Source organism: Nanorana parkeri, unplaced genomic scaffold (genome assembly GCF_000935625.1).
Source record: "Nanorana parkeri isolate BGI_ZX_2015 unplaced genomic scaffold, ASM93562v1 scaffold434, whole genome shotgun sequence".
In the NCBI taxonomy this organism is placed as follows: Eukaryota; Metazoa; Chordata; class Amphibia; order Anura; family Dicroglossidae; genus Nanorana; species Nanorana parkeri.
The window spans coordinates 878,923-891,870 of NW_017306702.1; the positions used below are offsets into that span (position 1 = coordinate 878,923).

The 12,948-nt window shown below is 41.6% G+C and overlaps 1 protein-coding gene across 1 annotated transcript in view; it reads left to right on the plus strand.

Annotated features, from left to right (window-relative positions):
* Positions 1 to 12,948, plus strand: part of FNDC3A (fibronectin type III domain containing 3A) — a 185,162-nt gene that overhangs the window by 38,516 nt on the left and 133,698 nt on the right. The window contains exon 2 of the mRNA XM_018560141.1: positions 4,927 to 5,065. Coding sequence (XP_018415643.1) covers positions 4,946 to 5,065 — 120 coding nt within the window. The 5' untranslated portion in view covers positions 4,927 to 4,945. The remainder of the gene's footprint in view (positions 1 to 4,926; positions 5,066 to 12,948) is intronic.

Genomic DNA, 12,948 nt, shown 5'->3' on the forward strand with positions numbered 1-12,948 from the left:
TGTAAATTTTCCTTAATATAGTAAAAAATAAAAACCGCAGTGGTGAATAAATACCACCAAAAGAAAGCTCTATCTGTCCCCAAAAAAGGGTATAAAATTCATTTCAGTACAGCGTTGCATGACGGAATAAATGTCAGTCAAAGTACCGCAGTGCTGAATACTGAAAAATGGCCTGAATGGGAAGGGGGTTTAACACACCAGACTTCAAGTGGTTAAAACGGACCGTTACCCCCTTTCTCTAAAAAATCACAGTCGCATGCAGCTCTGCATGCTGATACAAAATCATCTTACATTTATTAGTTAAACTTGTTTTTCATTTACTTACAAATAGTGTTAATGTACTTCCTGGTCCTCTTTGGCATTAGATGTGCCTAAGCGTTGTGAAGTGTACATCAGCAGAGCATTGCTGGGAAATCTCATCTGTAATCTCATGAGGTCTCAGGGAAAGGCATTTTCCTCCCCTGAGATGATGTGCATGGTCACATGTCCTAGTAGCATGTGCTGAAGTTCCAGGAAGTAAAAGGAGAGTTAGTAACCTGCCCTTAGTTAACATGGCCACTGTGAGGAGAATGGGGAGGAGAAGAAAAATGAGGTATGCAAAGAATACAAAGCCGGCAATTATCTAGTATGTGTTTGTAGATTGTCATTACTAAACATTTCTAAAGGTGACTTTTTGTTATTTTAAAGATATGGGTAAAGGTCCGCTTTATGTAGTCTATAGAGATTTTATTTCCTGAGCTGTGGGTTAAAGGGTAGAAATCATCATCATCAATTTTTAATACTTGCAAAATTCTACTCCTAAAAGGCCACGAGAAGAAAAAATAAACGGCTTGTGGACAGTATAAAGGTGAAAAAAAACACTTAATATTTTTCTGTTCGTTTTCTGTGATTAGGGTACAGCAAACCAAACCTCATCGTCTTTGTTTAATCCCTGAAATTACAACCAAAAAAATTGCAAACATGAACAAAGGCCTTTCATCTCCCTGAAATCAGATTCTCTGCTCAATGTACCACAGTAATGAACAGTGTTTATCTGTAAATAATGGAAAATTACATTATCTGCAGTTTGCTTTTTCTGGGAATAGAGATTTTGATATTGCGTTTGTGGATTTAAAAACTAGTGCTAACATTGTTATCAACATTGTAATTGATTTTGCGATTCAGAAACTTTACATAAATACAAGTTAATGAAGTGCTCAAATATTGCAGTTAAATATAAATATCTTGTTTGATAATGATAGCTGCTGGACATGGAAACATATAAAATAGTAGACCCGGTCTGAGCTTTGACATCATTTCTAATTGCAGAGCTGTTCAGATCTCTATAACCTATTAACTCTGTTACCTTGGTGTTATTTGCTAATATGCCGATTAGCTGATCTCCTGCGCCCAAAATACATTGCTTGTGGCCCTTTAGGGCCTGTTCACATGATATCAGGTGCGGATCTGCAGACACGGTGCTACTGATGCAGTGCGTTTTTGCCGCGTTTTTTATGCGTTCCAGTATGTCAGCTGCAGTGCGTTTTTGACGCGTTTTGCGTTTCCGGTCCGTTTCAAGACCAGACAAAATGTGACATACAGTATTTTTTCTGTCTGAATGGACTGCGCACGTGAGAACTGTAGCCCATAAAACACATAGGGATACATTGGGATGCATTTTTAGTGCAGTGCATGACGGATCAGGTCAGCACAGAAAATGGACGTCGTGTGAACAGGCCCAAAGGAAACCTGGCATGGTAAATACATGGAACCTGCTGCTGCTCCCTTCTAAAAATACTAGTTGTCTGACTGTGAGGCTGACCCTCTTCCATCATTGCTTTGAGTCACTGACCTGGAACAAGTTGGCAGCTAAGGACTTTCAGCTTTCTTTAACTTTACTAATTTTAAATTCTTGTCCCAGGTTAGGGACTTAAAGAATTACAAATTAACCCTTGCAGTGGAGCTACCCTATCACTGCAAGGGTTATGTGCTAGTTATGGTCTAGGGCAGTGATGGCTAACATTTTTGAACCCGAGTGCCCAAACTGCAGTGCAAAATTAATTTATCTTAAAGTGCCAACATTGAAAATAAGTTTGGTATTGCATTGCAGTTTGGGCACTGGGATTTAGACAAAATAGGGAAACGCACACATTCAAACCTTTATACACTCAGTAAAACTCACATTGCACACGCATTAAAACACGCACACATCACACATTAAAAGCACACACATATCTTCATTAAAAAACACATCACTCACACTCATTAATAAACACACACTCAATAAAACATACACACAACTATTAACAATAAAAATTAATAATTAAAAATCTGCCCCCTCTTATGCTTACCTTTTTTGCAGTGAGGGGGCTGCATCCCTGGGGTCCAGTGAGCAGCACCACCACGTGGGGTCATCGGTATGGTCTACATCAGCAAGAGATGCAGATCATGTGCTGATTCTCATTTAATATATTGTTGGTTCGGCAATATATTAAATAGGATCTGGGCACCTGTCAGGTTTAAAGACATCTTTAAAAACTTAATGTCACTTGGAGACCTGTGGAACACCAGAGGCCCATGCGGAGCAGTCCAGGCCAGGTGAGAACCTGGAGTGTGTGGGCCCCAGCAACCGGCACCTTGGCTCTCATGCCACCAGAGGGGCCTCTGTGTGGCATGCGTGCCATAGGTTCGCCATCACTGGCAGGATCAGGTGAGGATATATTTTTTTTCTGTTAACCTACACCACAAAGAGCACCTAACCCTTGTAGTGCAAGGGTAGCCCCACTGCAAGGGTTGATTTGCAATTTGCCAGGAGCAAGTGTCCTTCTTCTTCTCCTCCTTCTCCTTCTCCTTCTCCTTCTCCTTCTCCTTCTCCTCACATGTACTATACACACAACTCATGAAAAGGAATCATTTTTGTGGAGGTAGTACTATGTCAAAATACACAACTGCCAGGCTTGTCATTGTTGGCCCACACCAGTAGGTCATGTACTTATGTTATTCTAAAAGTTAAGCTGTAAATAACACTTAGTAGAGTTCTTCTTGATTGTACATACACTATATTGCCAAAAGTATTGGGACACCCCTTCAAATTATTGGATTCAGGTGTTCCAATCACCTCCATGGCCACAGTTGTATAAACTCAAGCACATAGGCATGCAGATTGCTTCTACAAACATTTGTGATAGAATGGATAAGGTGCAATAAGTCCGTCCGTGAAAGTTCCTTGCTACTAAATATTCCACGGTCACCTGTTAGTGGTATTATAACAAAGTGGAAGCAACTGTGAACAACAGCAACTCAGTCACGAAGTAGTAGGCCACGTTCATGTGCGTGTAAAGGCAGGCGTCCCAATACTTTTGGCAATATGGTGTATGTTACAGCAAACCTGTGCTTGCCTTTTACATACAAAAGCAAAAATTTCCCAGCACACTCACCAGCCAGCCTGCAAAAAATACACCAACTGTTAGGTTAAAAACAGAGGTTTTAGTTGCATAACCTTTGCAAAATATGTGGAAGCCGCACTGCCTCATCAAGGTCCCTCTGTGTAGTGAGGTCCTAACTCTAATCTACGAGAGCTTCAATCTTGGAGCATATGTATATCAAAGGATGAATGGGGTGCAGGTTCACCAGGAGGTAGCCCAAACCTCCTTAAAGGTACAGGGACACACCAGAAGCCACCCACATCACAACGGCAGCTGAAGACCCCAGTGTGTCCCCACACCAAATCCAACAAGCAAAACAAATGGCAAATACATTAATTTCCTTCCAGTCAGTCCATCTTTTTACCTTTTTAGTACATTGTAATCTATAGGGCTAAGGGTTGCCAATTTCCGGGGCAGAGAAGGTGAAGAGACAGGAGCCATACAGCCCAATGCCCACCACAGATAAACAATTAATGCTGTCACTTTAAGTGTAGTATTCAGTTTAAAGTAGTATGAAACTCAAACGTTTTTCAGTAATGAATCCTGATGATACAAATATACATTGTCCAGCAAATTATTTCTTTACATCTTTGTCCAAACACTCAGTCATGTTTCATTGCAGTGTGGACACAGACGGCTATAAAAACCTAAGAAAGATTCTAAATAAAAAAAGGTTTTGTGTTTTAAAATGGTTTTTTTTTTTTTTTTTTTTTTTTTTATTGAAGCGTTCTTTTTAACATGTTCCTGGGTGAAATTTTTTTATTTCTTCAAAGTTTTTGTATTGGTTGACTGATGCAATGGATGCCTTCACATTACACTGCTGACAATCTGTATACAGCCAGAGGCTTGAGGAACTGAATCTTGCTCACAAAGCTTGCTGCTCTGTACTTCCTGAGTAAATAACAGACTCCAATATTTCTCTGGTCATGGAGCATTTCGTGCACATACAGTCAGGGCAGCCATCAGAAATTTTGGGGCCCCTTACACGGCTTTAACAACGTCACTTCCGGCCAGTCCGACATTAGAGGAGCAGCATCGCTGATGGGGGGCCCTAGCTTGTCTCGAAGCCGCTGGAGCGGCAATGCTGGGGCCCTGCGCTGCTAGGGCCAGGCCTCCACCTCCTCGCCCTTCACCGCCGGCCGATAGTCATGCAAGGGACCCGGGTGGGCCCCCCTGGCTGCCCGGGCCTCTTACATGAGTATTGGCCGTACCCCCCCTGATGGCTGCCCTACATACAGTATAGGGGAGAGATGGACCATGTCACCCTCAGGCTTTTCCACTTTTTTTTTTTTTTTTAGATCACTAATATCCATTTGTGTCCTCATCTGCAATGTGTCTGAATTGCTGCTCCTATCAGACAGGGCCTGTCACTTTAGCATCTGTGCTTCTCTAATGGCTGAGGACATCCAAAACAGTGAACCACATCCCCATGTTGTAGCTCCTTTCGCATCTCAACAAGCCCTTATAACATTTCTAATAATTTCATTCTAATAATGATCTGTGCTTTTTTTTTTCTCTATAGGGATTGAAGCCACTTGTAAATGTATGTTTTATCCATGATGGCTGACCATCATCCTCCACCACTGGAAAACACCCCACTACTAACAACTGACATTCCTCTGCTTCCAACACCCATTGTCAATGGAGAAGGTGGCCAGCAGGTATGACCTGATAGCCTAGAAGTGATTTACAGCTGTACATTAGAATTGTAGACCTAGATTGCTGTGATAGATGTGGAGGCAGACCTATATTCTAAAATTTTGACCTTCATTTGCATGTTTATATGAGTAATTGACGAACATTTATCCTATTTACACTGACTCTAGGGCTGCAACCAACTAATCGATTATGAGAATAGTTGTCAACTATTCTCATTATGGTTTAGTTGGTTGGATCCCTTAGCTCTCTCCTCCAGGCTGGGAGGAAGGCACAGCAAGCAGTTGGCTGGTGCAATAGCCAGCCATCTATTGGCTATAGCAAATTGAAAGGGCCAATAGCAGGCTGTCTATTGCACCAGCCCACTGCCTGCTGTACTTACATTCAGCTGCTGCCTGTGGATTCTTGCCAATGGTGGCTGTCATTGCCTGGCTGAAGCTATTCAAGCGCAATGTGCTTACACTACTACAATTATTTTAAACAAATTATAAAAGGTGAGAAAAGTAATTTTCGGCCTAACAAATTCTGCGGCGGGAGGTGCGTTGCAGTGCCATTCATTTCAATGGCACCCCAAACAATCCTCCCACCCACAGTGTGATTGCCCGCACTGGACTACACGGTACCGCAATGCCATGCGTTCCAGTGCAGTGCAATTGCAAAAAATTGTGCATGCAGTTTTATTCCAAAGTAAACATTGTAACACTGCATTTGTGTATCTTATTGTAAATTTTATAGATGGTATTTGATTTTTTTTTTTTTTTATCTGATTAATTGAAAAAATAACCGGCCATCTAATCGATAATAAAAATAATCATTATTTGCAGCCCTAACTGACTCTGTCTCTATGCCTCCGCTGTAAAGAAAAGCATTAATACTTACCAGCCCCGTGACCACACAACCTATCTTTACTCTCTGGAAGACCTAAGGTGATGGAAGTAATTTCTGTATCTGACCCACTTCTGGGTGGTCCGATGCCTGATTCCCCCACATCGCTATGTTTCCTCTGCTGTCTCCTAAGTCACTGCAGACCATAGTACATAACTCTTACAGTTTCCCTTTAAGTACGTAGGCATCGTATTCTCTTGCATTTTAGACAAATTATTTTAGTTTAGTGTGGCAAGAGTCCTTGTATCTGGTGCAGACTCTGTGTACTAATAATGTCAGGTAAAATGTTAAGTGTTGCTATGATGGTTTTCGGTTATTTTTTATTTTACAAATCTGTAATACTTAATAAAGGATTCCCAGAGCAGTATGCCAGAAATATGGCACAGTGGTCATTGCCTTTCAGGAAGGTTGTCTGCTTTAGAAAACTCAGCGGAAGCCATGCTGAAAGGGATGGACTACTGCTCTGACTCAATTACTTGTGGGATTTAGGGCCCATTCACACCAATTGCTGGAACGCACAGCATTCACTCACAAAACTTCCCCCTTCGTTCTGGGGTGGGGTGGGGGGGGGTGTGGCGGTGCATTGAGGTCAATGGCACTGCTATACCCCTCCCCCCATCTGCAGTGCGATCAGATGCGTGGTAAAACATTGCCTGCGTTCTGGTCCACTGCAAATGCAAAAAATGCTGCATGCTCGGTTTTTTTGTCTTTGCAGTGGAACGGAACGCAAGCAAAGTTTTGCTACGCGTCCGATCACACTGCGGGCGGGGGGCGTGGAAGCGGTGCCATTGAAGTCAATGCACCGCCACGCCCCCTCCCACCCCAGAATGCAGAGGGAAGTTTTGTGAGGGATTGCGGTGCTTTCCAGCAGCTATCGCTCACGAAACAGTATGGGAGCGGTTTTCTGCTCTGGAACGCAGCGCATTTGGTGTGTACAACAGCTTGGAAAAATACATATGGATCATGTGTGAGTGATCTCATTTATATGCCCTGTGTTGCCTAGCCAGTATCGGCCTTCCTCGCTGTTTCCAGTGTTCATATACATAGATAGCATCTTGAGACATGGGTGACACGGGGCAATAAGCAGCAAGGTTCTGTCCTTGTAATAAAGCAATTTTCTTCACATGCTGTATTGTGCTGGCAGTTTATTCCGGCTCATGTTTGACCAAGTTTACAATCTAATTTGTTGATAGAGAAGTGACGTGCAAGGTATCACAAATTGCATAAAAGGAGAAGCAGTTCCAGTTTTCCTGATTTGTGATTCAAGGCTTTATTGTATATTAAAAGATAAATAGATCAGGCTGTGTTCACCTGCTATGTCCAATTTCTGTCACTGGGATGTAACAAGCCGAGCCAGCCAAGCAGCATGGATTTCTCATGCAGAGGTCTCATCTTATCTTTGGTTTTTTTAATGAAAACTTGAAGGCATTTTGTAAATGGAGAAGCAGAGAGGAGGCAGGCAAAGTGATGCAACTGCTCAAGTTGTATTCCTCACTCTCCGCAATGCCTGAAAGCTGAGTGTTCTATGCAGGGGGCGGCATGCTGCACTGTGTGCCTTGCAATGAGTTAATCATTATTTTTCCCCAAGTTGGGCTTTAAAGGAAACCTGTTATGAGAGAAAATGGAGGCCATCACTACTGAGCTTTCCTCCTGAAAATGCCTGCCTGTCATGCTAATCCTCTTGCTTTGAGTCGGTGACCTCAAACAGTTATGCACTATTTCTGACAGTCCTTTTTAGCCTCATCTGCAACAGTAAACAATAAAAATGTGTGTGTGTGTGTGTGTGTGTGTGTGTGTGTGTGTGTGTGTGTGTGTGTGTGTGTGTGTGTATATAAAAAATATATATATATTTTTTTTTTTTTAAATTAAGTTACTATACTGTATTATAATATTATTATTACTATATATAGAAGGATATCGATATATATTACAAGTTTGTGTTTGTGTATTTGGGCTTCTTAGGTGTGTGTATGAGTTGCATTGTATTATTGAACAGAATGGCATGGATGTTTTTCGCTGTTGTTGCTATGGTAATAAGCATATCAGTGTTACCACCCTATAGTTCAACTTAGGTGTGCTTTTGTCTTTTCATGGCTTTCGCTTGTTTTCCATGCTTTGTGCTTGCTGCGTTTCTATTTGAAAAGGTGATAAAGACCTCGTCATGCGTCTGTAAAATAACAATTTGTGATTTGCTCATTCCATTGCATGTACAATAGTAATGTATAATTCCTCATTTGAGTTTTTACTTGTAACTGTATTGTAAAAAATGTAAGTTCACTCCATATTATTGCTTTTTTTGTGTGTTTTAATCTTTTATAGATTTCTCTCCTGTGCCTTCATTCTTCTGTTTTAATTGACATTCGGGAGGCAAGGGAGGTAATGTTTGCAGATTTTGAACTGATTTATGTGACCACCCACTTTATTTGTGAAACCGCGTGATCACACATCCTTTCTCCCTCTCTCTTCCTCAGGTTGTCTATTACATGTCATACATCTTAAAAGAAAGGATTGATCACAGAATTAAAGTAGAACTCTGGCTTTAAAAGAAAACAAATATTGGTCCAGCTTACCTAAGTGTAGGCTATGAATACAAGGCATTCTCTGATTGGACAAGGAAGGTGACGTCTCTTATTTTTAAGCCTGGAGTTCTGCTTTAATTGTTCCAGAATTGTTTAATGTGACACTAAACTCGAGTTAAACCTTTAAAAATGAAGTTCTTTAACTATTACCAAAGCAAAAGTAGTCACCCTCCAGAAGAAAGGACAGTGTCAGCACCAATTCAGAGATTTGAGGATCTACAGCCGCGTGATACACAAATAAGATACATTTTTGGTAATAGTTAAGGGACTTTGAATGCATTTTTCAGATTTAACTCCTGAGTTTAGTGTCACTTTAACTTATAAAGAAACATATGACACAACAAATAAAAACATCAGTCTGGTTCAAATAATTTTAGTTTTTGCAAACGGAACAACTATTACTTTTGAATAACAATATTACGTTCACCATACTCGCTATTTGTAATTTTGTTGCAAAGATTCTTAAAGTGTATTTCCACTTTTGCAGTCAAATTGGGATAACACCTATTTTATATTTATTACGTTCGATGTTCTCATCCACATAGCATAACATAAAAAAAAAGGTAAAAAATTGCCACTTACATATTACATGCTCGATTCTGAAAGAAAAGGTGTTCTCTGTACTGAGTTTTGCTTTGGAATGCAAGCGGGGCTGGGCAGATTAATGCTAGCATAGGTAACCCTGTCTGTACTGTGCTGGGAGATCTCATTATTAGTTGTAAACTAGATTCAAACACTGCCGGTCCTAACAAAAGGTTAAAGCTTTAGAAGCATTGCATGTTAGTGAGAGGAAGCTCAGTCTGTACCTAGTCTTTCTATGGGGACAGCCAGAGTTATCTCTCACATTGAAATTGAGAGAGGAGCTTGCAAAGGTCTGCTACACAGACGCATCTAAAAGGTAAGAAATATACACTGAGTGGCCAGATTATTATGACCACCTGACGTTTGTAAGCAAATTGGCTATAATTAGCTATAATTTTGCGCTGAAGTTGCTAGAGGGCCAGACCATTATAAATAGGGAAGCAGGTTGTTTACCACGACAGTAGAAGTGATTTTTTTTCTGAAGATATGGGTAAACAACGCGATTTAACAGCCTTTGAACGTGGGATGATTGTTGGCGCTCGGAGCCATGGAGCGAGTATCAGCAAAACAGCAGAATTCGTTAAATGTTCAAGAGCAGCTGTTGTTAAAGTGTTTAAAGACTGGACTGTCAGCCAAAAATCTGGGTCTGAACGTGCGAGTTGTGGCCGTCAGCGACTAGTCAATGTTAGGGCAGAACGGAGAGTGGCAAGACTGGTACAAGATAACAGAAGGGCAACAGTGCAGTGTCAGATTCCTCGCATCACCTTTCAACATCTCGTGGAGTCACGAGGCGGCCCAACGAAGTCATCTCGTGGCCCAACGAAGTACTGATGGGGTGGTCATAATAATCTGGCCACTCAGTGTATATATTTTTTTAGTTACCATTGCGGCACTGTATCCGATGCGATTGCTCAGGGTTCATCACATTGATGGCTCATTACTTATTTCCTGGTATGATGACTAAAGCTTTTAGACTCGTGTTTACTTCACTGAAGCATTTTACAAAGAAGGTAATATAGTAAATGAATAACCGTGATCCAGAAATGTGGATGTAATGAATGTGTTCCTCAGAAAAATCAAGAATTTGCTCGGGCATGTAACTCCATGGCCATAGAATGGCTGTAGTCCTGACTCTACAGCCCATACTTTTAGCCAATATATCCCCTTGACATGCATGTATGTCCTACAGCCAGCCCTGCAGTGGTTAAAACACGCTCATAGTAACAGCAGCAGCCCAGCCCAGTACTTCAGAGTGTCTGGTTAGCGAGCAGGAGGACATCCAAGATCACCCATTCCCCTATTTCCTCTCCAGTGGGTGAACCCAGAAGAGCTCTGTTCTGAGCATTTCTGAGTTCAGGGCTGTCAAATTCCTGGCTGATAAACAGTCAGTGATTGACTGTAGCAGAGTGGGGAGGAGTAATTAGTCTCCATAAAGAGTACCGGTCACCTGCCCAGTGCTAGCTCCATTGTGATAGCAATAAAGTACAATTAAACCTTTGTGTTTTTTTGCATATATCCACTGCAAGCAAGTAGTAGAAATGTGCAAAAACAAAGTTATCAAAATGGTCAAAACTTACCTGTGTCTCCTCCGCTTACTCCCGTCTGAAGATCGGAAGATTCTAGTGCGGCCATAAAGGATGATGGGGCAGGCGTATGCGCAGTAGGGAGAAGAGGAGAGACACAGTGTAGGTGAATGCACGCAACCGGGAGCGTACACGCCGGACAGACTCTGTGGGAAAGGAAGACACAGTGGTCAGCGCTGGATCAGAGATCAGCGCCGGAGGGACTCCTGAAAATAAGTGGAAGGAAGAAGATGATCGGATCAAGAGGCATCATTTAATGTAAATCCTTAAAGCAGCATTGGGGAGGGGGGATGTGACTTTAATGTCACTTTTAAGTAAAAGAGGTAAAAAAAAAAAAAGTCAAATATAAAAAAAAAAATCAAAATATAATAAATTAAATATAACAAAAGTTACAGCATCCACATTGCCCTGCTCACATACGCACAAGCGCAAACATGCCCTTAGGCTGTGCATGTGTGTGTAAGCAGCGAGGGTACAACACATTGGTTATTGCCGTGGTTACCTTATTTATTTTTTGCCATTTTGTGGGTGCACGCACATTTTGAGGCATGACAAATTCGATATCTGCTTATGTGACACAACTTAATTTTTATTTTGTACAACAAATTTGTTATCTTGTGTTTTTGTGTGCACTAAAGTTCATTTTAATGCATTTTCTACGGACAATATGAATTTGATAGACAGTTGCACATATATAGCGTGACATGAAATCGCAACTTCCATCTTTTTATTCTACAGAGCCTCTGTATTCAGAAAGTCTTTTAGGGTTTTAAAGCAGAACTCTGGGAAAAATGTTTCTTAACCCTTGCAGTGGGGCTTCCCCTTCACTGTAAGGGATTTTTTTTTTGTTTAGATTTAAAAATAACAAAATTTTACTCACCCGATCTTTGGAGCCGGCTGACTATTAGATTAGTCCCTCCTGCCGGTCTCTTCCTCCACTGCAGAAATGGCATGTCCCTCAGCGGCGTCACGTTCTATACACTGTGTATAGAACATAATGACTCTTGGACCGCTGCGGAGAAGAGGGAGAAAGGCTCCACAGGTCTCAAAAGCAAGCCGGCTCCTAAGATCGGAGTGAGTATACATGTTATTTTTGAACCTAGACAGAAAACAGCACTTAACACTTAGGTCTAGTTCACACCAGCCACAGTGTGTTCCGGTCCAATTATGGCCAGAACGCACTGGATTGCATTGCGGCTGGCTCACTTTGTTGTGTTTGAAGTGAATGGCACCGCAGCCACCCCCTCCAAGTCGGAATGCGGTGTGGCACATCAATGCCTGCGTTCTGGTCCGGTCAAAAAGAAAAATTGCGCTTGCAGCATTTTTTCAGACCGCACTGGACCGTAGACATTGATGTGCTTTGCGTTCCTGTGCAGCACATTGTGGCCGGAGGGCGTGGCTACGGTGCCATGGAGTTCAATGCACCACTACGCCCCCTCCCACCCCACAACAAAGTGAGCCAGCCGCAATGCGATCCAGTGCATTCTGGACAGAATTAAGCTGGAACGCACTGTGGCTGGTGTGAACTAGCCCTTACACTGCGAGGGAAGCCTCACTGCAAAGGTTGAAAACATTTTATTTTTTTCTTGAGTTCTGCTGTAAGTTTTTTTTCAAGGCAAAAATACAGATTTCAACATGTCCAGAATATGAACAAATTGCTTAAAAATAGGTGGTCTTGGCATTTTGGGCTTCTAGGGGACTCTGGAAGGGAACTGAAGATGCTTACTTAAACATCCACAGGTCATTCTATTAAGCTTTATTTCTCTATTTGTACACAGGAGGCAAATAAATAAATGTTCTTTTATAAATTTACTGATAAAATAAATAGGTTGTGTAAAACTTTGGATTCCCGTTTTATCTGGAGGCAGAAATGTCACAGAAATACCATCATTCATAGGACGAGCTTCTCTAAACATGTGAAGAACAGAACCTAATACCAAACTAATATTGTCTCTCCCGCTGAGGCCAATATGTTGACACGCAAAGATTCAGATCTTTTCAGCGATGTATTCGACATTAAACCAGTTCATTTCCAAACTTCTTTCTGCATGCATTACAATCTAAATGTCACTGTCTTATCTCCTCGGTACACATTTCCTTAAAGCTGAACTCCAACCTTCCCTTCAGTCTTGCACAGTTGTACTGGCTACTCTCCTGGACTGAAATTGCTTAGCCTGATTTGACTGCAAGCTTCTCACACCGTGCATTAGAAGCTGCAGCAAGTCAGAAGGTTGGAAGACGTAGACAAGTAATGACTTG